The sequence below is a fragment of the Vicugna pacos genome, chromosome 7 (assembly GCF_048564905.1).
Source record: "Vicugna pacos chromosome 7, VicPac4, whole genome shotgun sequence".
Lineage (NCBI taxonomy): Eukaryota > Metazoa > Chordata > Mammalia > Artiodactyla > Camelidae > Vicugna > Vicugna pacos.
Window position 1 is genome coordinate 25,538,353 of NC_132993.1, and position 12,962 is coordinate 25,551,314.

The window sequence follows — 12,962 nt, forward strand, 5'->3', positions numbered from 1 at the left end:
TGAAAAGTGGTAAACAAGAATTTCAATGCAAGAGAAGTGTTTTATACTTTGCTTTTAATTTCCAGCAAATATATGCACATAATTGTGCAGGCTTTTCATCTCTGTACGTGCTTGAGATGAGTTTTGGAATTGTTGCAAATTAGTGACACATGTAGGTGAGCCAGTCAGTTGGACCCCACTTTATACAAAGTAACCATGGAAGTTGAAAAAGTATATTATTATACAATTTGGAACCTTATAAAAATGTATACTACATAGGGAAACCTAGCAGATATTTTTTCTAAATTTAAGAGAATCACCGCTCCACAGTCTCTAGTAAATTTGTTATGTCATCATTGCTGGGATAAAACCTTCTCATCTGCTTCCCCCCAGCACAGCCCCTTCTGGGCTCCTAAATTTTTCACATGGTACATGAAGATGCAGACACTCTGGGCCACAGCCCAGAACCACATTTAATGGCATGATTAGTGAGTGAATGATCTACTCTGGTGATAGCTATGTGTAATGAAACAGCAGTCTCAGACCAGTCCCTCGGGAACAGTTACTGAGATCAGAAAAGCACCAGTGTTTAGGAACCCCCAGATCCATTCCTGCAGAGAAGTAGATGACTGCATGGGCCTTAGGCAGTCGTATGCTCTCAGAACCACTGTATCTCATGATTCATTCACTGAGGATGAAAGCATGTTAGTGGAGCAACTCGGGGTGGTGTGGGGAGGTGGCTACTTATGTGGGATTTGTTCTCACTTGCAGTAAAAGACTTCCATCTCCAGAACTAATGATCCAGTACCTTTAAAATCATCCCCAACAGGAGAACCAAAATCTTTTAAGAAAGCTGGATGGCCCTTGTATTTGATTAGTCTTCATTTCTTGTGTGTTTACATGAGAACAGTCAGGTAAAATGAGGATGTTTACCCGAGTGTAGGGGGGCCAGGATTTCAAACCTGTGCCTGATCTGAATTCCCTGGGCTCCATGAGGTAAGAATTCCTCAAGCGTTGTTGTAATCCAAGTTGAGAGTCATCTACTGGAGAAGCAAGACATCCACAGTTGACGTTTGAGGGCAGATGTGGGGAAAGTTAGTCTAAGAATGGTCTGGAAAGTACCAGAGCCCTGACATGTAGGCTCATTGATCCAACTTGAAATATTCTAATAGGAATTTCACAAGCTTTTCTTGTTTCAGACAAAAACTTTGCAGATTTTTATCAAAACATTTCGCCCATCAATCTAAATGAAAAACCTATCAGTTTTCTCATAGGAACTGTAAATGTGTCCGGATAAATTTTGTTCTTGTCTCTTTTGATTTCTTTGTGTATGTGTGTATTTATCTTTGGAAGTTACCTGGATCCCCTGATGAATAACTTTTACTGGCTATTTTTCTATTATCTATATGTGGCATTTCTGGGTTATTCTCTTTATGGCATGTACATGTAAAATATGAATTCTGAGGCCACCTCCCCGTTCTCACCCACTGTGCTCTGAGCCCACCTCTGCCAACTGTGCGGCTTGAGTGGACTCTGAAAGTTCCCAACAGTTTTCAGATTTTATATTGGTGTAAGTCAGAGCTAATCAGATACATTTACAGAAGCAAAATCTCATATTGAAAAATCTAACAACCCTTATGCTATTTGGGTTTGTCTCCTGGGTAGCACATGTAAGATACATGCTTTTCTCCCTTTTTAACCTCTCCCTCTCCCTCTCTCCTTCCCTCTGTCTCTGCTCTTGGCTAGATCAGATATGAAAGAAAACAGCAATCTAAAGGGGTGTGTTATAGGAGAATTTGACTAAGGTCTGAGGCGTTCCCTGCTTTCCAATGAAAAGGATGTAAGTGACCTCTGCAGTGACTCATCTCTTGATTTTATAAATTGTTGAAATTGGTCCAACCCAAAAGTATAACGTAGAAGCTCCACTATTTTATATCCGATATCCTTCTGATGATATTTCATTATTTTTGAGTTAAAAAGTGGGATTTATGGCAAAGAGAAATAAATCCTAAGAATCAGGCATATTTAAGAAGAAGGAACCATTTGGAAGTTCGGGCACCTCAATCCCCGAATGTCCTGCAGCATTTTCCACATAAGAGGGATGGGAGAAGCTTGACTTCCACCTCCTGTATCCCTTTCCTATTCTACCCCAAAGAGGAGCAGCAGTCTGCTGTTTCATCTCCTGCTGCACAGACGCAAGTTAGGAGAGAGAGGGACGGGAAAAGTGCACGGGGGAGAGCTGGGCAGAGCTCATTTGCATAATCTCCTCCACTGCCCAGTCAGTGGAACAGCTTTGGGGGCGGGGCAGGGGGGGTAAGTGATGTTGTGATGTTTTTGCACCTGTGGGGGTGGGCGGTGGGGGGGGGTACTTCCTGGCCATCTCAACTACCAGCCAGGTTGTTCAGGCTCTTTCTCTTCTATCTTGCTTTTTAACATTTCTCCCCCTTTTCTTCTCTTCAAGCTGTTCTAAAAGCGAAAAGTGCCAACAGTAGAAATCCACCATCCAGATTTCTGTTCCGTTTGTCTTTGGGGAGCACAAGTTTGGGGATCAGTAAAGCTTTAGATGAGACAGACACCAAGTACTTCACCTCACTGGGAGAAATACATGCCTAGAAATTCCACTTTCATATACGTGTGCACACATCCACACACACACACACGTGCGCTCACAAGCCGAGTGAGAAAATAATTCACGTGCTCCAAAATTATGCTTCCTTTATTCATTCTTTATGCAGGTAGATGATGTCTTGTAGCTGTCAGAGCCTATGAGGGGACTCATTTCTGCATGTTCCAAAGCAGACCCAAGTTGATGTTTCATTCTGTGTGGAAACTTTGAGACATGTTTTCAGAAGGAAAAATAGCTTTCAAAAACTTACATCTTTGGAAACCATTCAGCCAGCAGCTGTTGAGTTGGCCTAATGTTTATACTGACCTGAGTACTTTTACTCTATGCATTATGTTAGCTGTTCCAAGAAGCCTTGAACCATCAAGATAGGGTTAGTCTTTACAAGTCACATTTTCTGTGAAGTGGCTATTGGGGACAATCGGCCGTCAGATAAATGCTTCTAAAGGAAGAATTACTGTTCAAATGAATGTGCCTTCACATGCTGTCGAAGCCGAAGCTCCTGCCAATTTAAGAATGGAACTCTCTACCATTCTCTAAAGAAAGAGAAAAAAAGAGTCTTTCAGGTTTATTTTAAATACATCTCTTTTTTTGGTATTTACTAAAAGGCATCTTTTTCACGAGGAAGCAGTAATCAAATTCTGGGGAGTGAGTGCTGTTTCATTATACCTTTTATGGCCTATTAATTTGTTACCATCTATCACCTTTGTTGATGAAATTTTAATTTTGCCCTTGCTTGAGCATATTGTAAGAATTGTATAAACTGCAGCTCCCCACGCTAACAAAAAGGTCCTTTCAGAGTGAACAGTTGGGAGCTCATTTTATTTCTAGAGCACATTTAAAATAACTTATGAATGAGAGTTGTCAGACATGAAATGCTGTATTAATTAAATCTTTTTCTAGTCTTTGCTACTCCAGCGAAACCAACCCTTTAGAAAAATACACGGCCACCTTAATTACAGAGAGAAGACAAAAAGTATCCTTCACTTTCCTCCGCCTGAATAAGGATAAGAACTCAATTCATCTGTATAATAACCCCCATTAGCTGCTTAACTCAACAGTGCACATGGGAAAATTTTCAAACCGCAGTGTAAAAAGTGCTGATTGGGTGGATCATTTTCAAGATTTTGTTCTTCTGATGTGCAAAATGGTCATTTTATGTAAATCTGATATGTCATAACTAGTAGCTTTAGAACGTTTATGACTTACGACCAAAGTTTTGTGTCCACATCAACTAATGCATCATTGTCTCTTAATATCTAGCAGCAGTACCATTCAAAAATAGATGATTTGATCGACAACACTGTAAAAGAAATCATTTCACTGCTAGTTTCAAAGGTAAGATATTCTTTATTCACCTTTTTAAATCAAATTTTAAAAATAATTTTCAACTGAGACTGTTTAGAAATATCTGTCTTATGTTTCTAAATACCTAACTGAGAATAGTGGCTTTAAAAACAGATGCAAGAAAAGTTCACATTTTAAAAAAGCTTATGTGCAAATTATGAACACTCTTGGTCGGTAACTTTTGGGGGTTTGTATGTAATTAATTTTGGCTTCTCTTGCGATTGTTGTCCCTTTAAAAGTAAGTCTGCCAATAATACCTTATTGTTTCATGGTCCTATTCTCTTACTGTTTGTCTCACCTCCAGGGATGGGTTGAGTGGTCGTCAGTCCATGAATTTAGCCCATGTGTTGTGGTGACCCCACTGGGACTCTAGAACTGATCTCACAGGCAGACAGAGAAGGCTAGCAGGGTGGTATCTGAGGTTCTCCACTCCTAGAGGTCTCCCACAATTTCCTATTTGATGTTTCAGATATCTTTGACGAAAGCTGTGGCCCCTAATTGTGTAAATAGGGATTAAGCATAAGTGAGTGTTCCATTGAATGATTAGATGACTTACAATCCCACCAAGGTGGAACAGAATGCCGTGGGTGGCATTTACATAGACTGAATGTGTCCCCCCGAAATTCGTATGTTGGAACTTATGTGTTAGGAGGTGGGGCCTTTGAGAAATAATGAGGTTATGAGGTTGGAGCGCTCATGAAAAACACCCCACAGAGCTCCCTAGCCCCTTCTGTCATGTGAAAACACAGTCCAAAGACATCATCTGTGAACCAGAAGGTGGGTCCTCACCAGTCATCGAGTCTACCAGCACCTTGACTGTGGACGTCTCAGCCTCTGTACAGTGAGAAATAATGTTTATTGTTTATAAGCTTCCCAGTCTATGGCATTCTGTTTTAGCAGCCTGAGCAGACTAAGACAACGGATTAGTAAGGGGGAGAGAAGGGAAACATTAAGGATTATTCTTAGGTTTATGGCTGGCAGCGTGGGATGGATGTTGATGCCTTTCTGTGATGCATGGTGCCCTGGAAGAGGAATAGATTTGGAGGGAAAGACCACAGCGTCAGTATTGGACACACTGAGATTGAGCTGCCTCTGAGATTCTGGAGGGAGGAGATACCACGGAGACATTCAGATATTTAGCTGTTTGGGTCTGGAGTTCAGAGGAGGGATATGGGATCAAAATATCAATGCGATTATAAGATTTCAGCCATCGGAAATGATTCTGGGAGTAGCTGCTCTCCTCGGGCACACATGTTTACATAGGAACCCCGTGGAAGAAGTAAAACATGAAATTCGAAGAAATGAAAACCACCTTAAAGGAAGCAAAAAAAAAAGTTATCTAATTAGAAAAGGACTTACATAATTTTTATGAAGAAAGAAAATGATGGCAGGAACATTAAATCTTGCCAAGTAAAAGATGCAAGAAATGCTATATTTATTACCACCTTATATTAGAATTAATTAAATCAGACAAACTGGGGGAGAGTCAGGAGGGCTGGACTCTCCTCCCATTTCTTCATGTTACCAAGTGGGTCTCCTTGCATGGCTGTTTCTTCATCAACAAAGCACGAGTGTTGGATAAGAAAAATATTTACAGCCTTTTCTCAGTCTAAAGCGAAGGTCCGTATATACTTTTCTGTGTGGAGGCTTCCTCCCCAGGCTCTAAAGTCCCGCAGCACACACACGCCAGAGTTGGAAGAGAACCCTGAGGTCGTCTAGCAGGGGCTTTTCAAACATCTTTACAATTTTTGTAAGATGCATTTCTTTATATTTTTATAATGTTTATGAGATGTGTGTAATGTCTGTATCTTAGGGAGCATCCCAGATGCAACACTGATCCAAGCAAAGCTGTTCTGATTGAGGAGGGGAAGGGGGCCCAGAGCCCACCTGTGTGGCCCCATCTCCTAAGGCAGGCCTGGCCCACCCAGAGGCCAGTCTCCTTGTTCACAGATGAGGAATCAGAGGACCAAGGTCCTACGGTGGGTGGCGGAGGGGCCAGGACTTGACCCTGTGGCCCTAAGTCTGTCACCTTTCCACAACACCACACAGAACTCAGCAAGACCAGAGAGGGAGGGCATGGGAGCTTCACTGCCCCATCTTCTCGGGTCCCCTTTGTGTGTCCAGGCTTTGTGTCCTTCCTTCGATATGTGTTGCCCACAGGCATACACACTGTGGGACCAGCTTGGGCAGGTCATCAGGTGGGGGGCAGCTGTGAATCAGGTGGATGAGAGTGGCGTTCCTTATGTGTAACATGAGGATGCTGAAGATAAACTGGTGGAGGGTCAGGGAGGCCTGTAAGAATGAATTGGTTGGGGGGAAATGGTCAACAGAACAAAGAATGAGAAAATGATCATTTTCACGATGCACTGCAGTAACCAGGGCTCGGGAAATTCTGTGTGTGATTTAAAGGGTATAGCAGTAGATTCAACTTCCTCAGTCCTCAATTATTGCAAAAAGGGGTTCAGGAAAGAGTGTATACTTTTCCATTAAGTACATATAGGTGTATAAGTTGAGACATATACATACACACACATATTCTTTTGATAACCTAGAATGTTTTCTCCTGAATTTCTCTTAAGAGGGACAGAGGACAGATCTGACCCATTTAGATGATATAATTAAAATATCTCCTCTCAACTCAATCTGATGGCATAAACTAGATTAAATTTACTTCTTTGGATCAAGGCAATGTATTCAGAAGCCAACTGTTCAAGTCCAAGCGTGTGCTTAAAAGGAATAACACACCCCATTAGGAGCCATTAAAATACAAATTAAGGTAGTTTAGTCTCTTCGTGGGGGCAAGGGAGAAAGGAACAATGAGAGAAGCACGGAGAATCCACCAACATCTGGGCTAGGTCTGCTGTTTTGGAAATTGTCTGAGATACTTCACAGAACAAGGCATGTTGTATAAATCCCTGCTTTCAGATACTGTCCATCCTCTGTATGGATGCAGATGATCTGTAAGGACCTTTTGAGAGTCAATTGGAAACAAAGGTTCAAAGAGGAAGTGGATTCATAGCAGGAGAAAAGAGGATTGTATTTTATTGTATTGTAACATTAACATTAATTCCAGTTCAGGGAAGGAAACCTGTTTTCCAGTTTGTGCTATTCTGGTTCCATGCAGATTTTTAACAACACTAGTTAGTCCTTACTGCACCAAACAAAAATAAAACATCCGCTAATAGATATCTCCAGCCTTATTAACCTCCCCCCACCAAATAACCTAGTTTTTCATAATTAATCTCATTTATAGATGAATCTTCTTTCTGTGGCAGATTGAATAACGTGCAGTGTAAATGATGCAGATAGTCCTTGTTTACTTCGTGAAATTTCACAGGGGGAGCAGCGAGCCCTGAGTGTTTTGAACCCGCCAGTCTGTAGCTGGTATTCTCCCTGTGACATCTTAGAATTTGTGGTTCTCCTTTCCATACGTGTAGGAGAGTGAATCTTAAACCCTTGTTAAAATCCAACAAGAAATGGGAACGGGCATGCCTTGTGGCATACTTCATGTTTCATTCTTCCAGTCATTTCAATATGCTTTCATCTTTAATTTCCCTGAGAGTGTGCATGACGAGGCAAAGTTGATAATGACCCAGGCAGACTTTAGGTGCTAAATATTATTCAAACAATCCCAGTAAATGACATCCACAGTGAAGAGCAGGGAAACAAAGAGATGATAGGGTTTCATTCCAACCCGACACCCTCAGGAGCACAGAGAGCACAAGGCAAGCCCGTAAGTATTTATATACTCCCTGAGCTGCACGGAGAAAGGTCACAGGAAGCAGCTAAACCCAGCGTTTAACTGCATCTCTTTGGAATGTTTTGTGCAGTTAAAAGCCAGATGGAACCAAACCGTATCATTATTAGTCAATCCTGAGGCTAAGAGAGTTTGGTTTTTAAGGTAGTTCTTTCACCTCGTGTGCCTTGACAAAAATCTTCCAAAGCAAACCTTCCTGGAGGAGCCATCTGGCTCATCTGGTCAATCAATCCCTGAGGCGCAGTCGCTGTTCACTGCCATGTAAGCACTTGGAGTCCCTACTGTATCGTGTATCCACAGGGACCGTTTGGGGTAGGGAGGAGCCCACAGGGAGACTCTGCACTATTGTTAAAATGGAGGCAAAGAACGCTGTAACAGTGTGTCCACACATTGGGCTTAGTGGGACATGACCCAGTATTGCTTTGTCCTCTAAAGAGAAGACAAGCCAGACAGACTGCCTGATGTCACAGTGGGGAAACGTCTTTCCTAACTTCATCTGCCTGTAGGCTTCCCCAAGTGTCATTTCATCCACCCTGTTACTGACATCCTGCGGCTCTGCCCCTGTGCCGCCTTGCCCATGACGCCTACCCACTATCCTCCAGTCACAGTCACTCTTCCCTCCTCCAGTTTCAGTTACACGTTGTCCCTCAACACTTTCTGCCTCGTCTGATGACCAGCTGTATAGATGTCTGTCTCTCCTACTAGTTTCTGTGTTCTTGGAGGGAAGGGTCTAAGGCTCATATTTTTTGTACTTCCCAAATTAGGTGCTCCATGATAATAATTTTAACAAAATAGCATTTATTGAGCACTTATTATTTGCCAGGCACATTACTTATGTCATCTCATTTAATGCGTACAACTCTGTAGCAGGATGGTAAAGAACATGGGCTTTGGAGCCAGACCACCTGTGTCCAAAGCCTCCCTCCCCTACTGCCAGCCAGTGACCTTGAAACAGATGGGATTCACCATGGGTCTTCTGACTTGCAGTGTCAGCTCTGTCCTTCCTCCACAGATACCGTTTAATTGAGTTAGACCCATTCGCTGGTAACCGAACTCATTATTACCCTTGTTGCTGAACAATCCCAAGGCTACCCGCATTAACTCGTGACTTAATATATGTAGGTTTACCTATATAAGCGCTGGTGATTTAGCGAATCATACCAATAATATTCATTCTTTGCATTTCTTCCTGTGTTGCCATTTACACAGTCCCTTCACCTAAATCATCTTGCCTGATCTTCACACCATCCTTGTTATGGGCAAGGCCGTGTCATCTTCCATCCTTGTTATGGGCAGGGCCATGTCATCCTCCCTGTCTCACTGATGAGTACACTAAGGCTGGAGGAGCTGAATGTCCAAACTGTTGTCTCATAGTCAAGAGTGGCAGAGCTACAACTGGAGCTCCGATCCTCTAAACTCATCCATGGAGGGGGTCCTGCCTCTACCTTACCTTGTCCCTCAGCATCACTCACCTGTGTAGACAGATACTCACGTGAAGGCACCAAGAACCAGGTGCTGTGCTAGAGTCTTCTATGGTTCAGGTTGTCTGGTAACCACAGCAATCATCACTCTCCTCATAGCGAATGAGATCACCCAGCACGCACTGGCTCTCAAGGTTTGAGTTACACGAGACAAGGCTTTTTCCACAGAGGGCCATTAAGTCTGGAATTCCCTTCCCCTGGTCTGACATAGCCCTGGAGTATTGGTCTTCTGGGTCTTCACCAACCACATCAGGTTGATTTAGCCAACTGTGATTGGTAAGAAATCTTAATGGGCAGGAGAAAAATGCAAACTTGGTTTTTAGTCATGAGCAATTTGCAGTTTTGTGTTTTTTTGCTGTTTGTATCCCCTCGGATGACTAACCAACCATTCATAATTGTCATTCTTTAAAAATAAAATTCTAGTCAGCCGTTTGCATGAATTTGTTTCTGTGTACTTACATCATGTCGCGAGTGATGTGATGGAGAAACCTACAGGGAAGTTTTTGTTTCTTTTGCATAAACCATTTTGCAGTAATTGACCAGCCATAGAGAGAAGATTATCTCCTGTGCACTCTCAGCGAGCTCTCTGGTCACCAGAGACCAATAAGCTGTGTCCCTAGAACTATTATCACTTTGTTGAAGAAGCTGCTATGTGAACAAAAACCAGCCGTCATTAATTTCCCTTTTCGTATTTAAAAAACCTTGTCAGTATTTTCCCTTTGGGAACGTATAATTTGTCAATAGTGCATATTATTTTAGTTCTAAAGAGGAAAGATGTGGGGCAGTAATCCTTATTAATATCTCTTTATTTATCTTCCTGCCGGATCTTAGTGTTTCCACTCAATGAAGTAAAATTCCCCACATTTTAAACTACATGACAGTGTACCTGTCTGGATTTTCATTTCATAGAATTATGAAATGTCAGAAATGTAAAGCTTTTGAGACTAATCTTAATTCTATACCCACCCCCCTCCCCCAACACAGACACACTATTTCACTGATGGAGGAACATGTTGGTGCAGTGATTGGCCTGCGCCCACGCTGTGGTCAGTCATTGACAGAATCAGGATATATATTCTCAGTCTGGTGCCCTTGCCATTGTACCCTGCAGTGTGTGTATCTGCTTGAGCTCCCAGCTACTTTGGAAGCTTCCGAAAGCAGGGATGAGCCTCACGTGTCCCCATGAGAACTGCTCGGTACACACTTGTTAGCTAAGGGATCAGACTCATTTCAATGTGACAAGAGTCCCTTTCATTATCTGTTCTTTTTCATTCAGCCTCTTCTGTAGGTAGAAAAGGTTGGGAAATGGTCACGTGATAAAATGATAGCCAGGAATTTGACTAAGTTTGACCATCGTTGCTTCTAAACATCTCTGTAATTTTTTATTGAGGTATAATTGACATGTAACGTTATGTTTGTTTCAGGTGTACAACATAATGATTGGATATGTGTATATATTGCAGAATGTTCACCACAAGAAGGCTAGTTAACATCATCGGTCCCCATACAGAGTTACAATTTTTTTTCTTGTGATGAGGACTTAAAAATAATCTGTATTAGAGTTGAAAATTATTTTAAGAAACAGTCTCAGGAATGTAAAGTGATTTACTAATGGTTTAAATTACCTCGCATGCTCCTGTTACACATTATTTTTTTATCTCAAAAAATGTGCATCTTGTTTCCAGCAATGCAAAAGGATCTAAGAGCTCATCTTCAAAGTGAGAGAGTAAACGTGACAAGTCAGCCCCTCAGCTGTCAGTTTAAACGTTTCGGATTTTTGTGTCATGGGAGAAACTGGCCTAGGAATTGTTGGCCCTATTATTTGTTTGTGTACACTGTAATATCCTAAATACTGACTATAAACTGTATTATAGTTTGTTTCAGTGCTGGAAGGGGTGTTGTCTAAGCTGTCAAGATACGATGAAGGCACTTTCTTTTCATCCATTCTGTCATTCACTGTGAGTATCTGAGCTTTCCTCTGCTGTCTTTTGACTGCTATCACAGGACTTGTCAAATCGTTAAGAAAATAATTCTCATAATTGTCTCTTTTCCACTTAAGGTGAAAGCAGCTGCAAAGTATGTTGATGTTCCAGTAAGTATTTTTTACTTGCTTTTTAAAGCCTATATATCATTCTTATCTTTAAAGAGTAATTACAGTTCACCATGGGTTTATTTTGAATCTTTAAACCAGTGTCATTCCCTCAGGGAGGAGTTAATTTTTTTTCAGCAAGCACTTGCCCTCATAACAAGACCCGACAAGGTTATTTCAGTGTACGTCTTCCGTTGTAACTCGGGGACTCTTAGGGACATCAGCTCATCACAGGAACAGTTGCAGCTCTAGGATGGAGTAGAAAATGCCTCTCACTATTTATTTAAAAAGTTCACTCTCCTTCCCTTTCCATGAAAGCTCTTACAGGACTTAAAGTAACAATAAAGATGAAACAGTTAAATCAAAAAACTAGGTGTCTAGATACAAAAGCATTATAAATAAATCAATATTCACTTACTTTAATATTTTCTTTTTCACAGAATTCTTGGTAAGTAATGCATACCCTGTAAATTTGTTCAAAGGTTCAGATACCATGAGAGGAAATTATGAAACTTACTTAGCTACAGTGAAAAAAATTCACATGATAAATACAGTCAGCAAGTTAGCACAGCAATTTCAAGTTGGTGATCATAACAAATTAGTTTCTGCCTTAAATTCTGTCATCCCACGGATATGATCAAAGCTTAAGGTGCTCTGTTTAATCATATATCGTGGCATGTGCATCAGTTTTCAGAGAATTAGAGCTCAATGGGAAAAAAAAAAACTTAAAATGTAAAACTAGATGGAGTATAAGTCATCTTATGTTTGATTAAGGCCGTGCTTGAGTAGCATCTCCATCTCTACGTTGTCGTCGTGAACATTAGCGGTTTGGGTGCTGGCAGTCTGTGCGGATCAGTTGCAGGTGGCTCTTATTTTTTAAAAGCACAACTGAATTTTATACTACAGACAATACTGTCCCCAGAGTTATGGCTGCTACAGTTCTTATAAACGGACATTTTAAATGAAAAGATTGTGGCCTTTCCTGCCTTTGCCTTGGGTTTCTTTGGAGCAGGTTGTTGCTGAGCTTTTCCCTTTACAAATGGTTCCCAAGAGATTGTCATTCTAAGTGAAGTAAGCCGGAAAGAGAAAGAAAAATACCGTATGATATTGCTTATATGTGGATTAATCTAAAAAAAGGGGGAAAAAGGACACAAATGAACTTACCTACAAAACAGAAACAGATTCACAGACATAGAGAATAGACTTATGGTTACCAGGTGGTAAAGGGGGTGGGAAGGGATAAATTGGGGATTTGAAATTTGTACCTCTGGCAGAGTGATGGAAATGTTAGCTATCTTGATTGTGGTGATGGTTTCATTGGCGTCTATGTCTATCAAAATTCATCAAATTGTACATCTGAAATATGTGTAGTTCACTGTACAGGAATCATACCACAATAATGGTGTTAAAAAAATAAGGCAATTTCCAGAATTTAAGCTTAGAGCACTAACAGGACAAGTGTCTAAAGATACAGGTCCAAAGAGGCTCATTTCAGCATTAGTAGAATAAGAAAAATTAGAAAACCCTATTAACATTCAAAATAGGATATTCATTAAATACATTATGGTATCATCACACAATGGAATACGATGCAGCTGTTTAAAAAGATGGTGGGAGATCTATGTTCATTACATAGTATTATGATCAAAATATAAGGAGTGAGAAAATTGCATTAAGAGCATTTTG

General features: G+C 41.1%; 1 protein-coding gene across 8 annotated transcripts in view; it reads left to right on the plus strand.

The window, feature by feature from the left end:
• Positions 1–12,962, plus strand: part of CADPS2 (calcium dependent secretion activator 2) — a 447,742-nt gene that overhangs the window by 399,302 nt on the left and 35,478 nt on the right. For 7 of the 8 annotated variants that reach the window (XM_072964582.1, XM_072964580.1, XM_015237597.3 and 4 more), the window contains 3 exons: positions 3,866–3,940; positions 11,062–11,145; positions 11,247–11,279. In XM_072964582.1, the coding sequence (XP_072820683.1) occupies positions 3,866–3,940; positions 11,062–11,145; positions 11,247–11,279 (192 nt within the window). The remainder of the gene's footprint in view (positions 1–3,865; positions 3,941–11,061; positions 11,146–11,246; positions 11,280–12,962) is intronic. The other variant, XM_072964581.1, reaches the window with a different exon arrangement.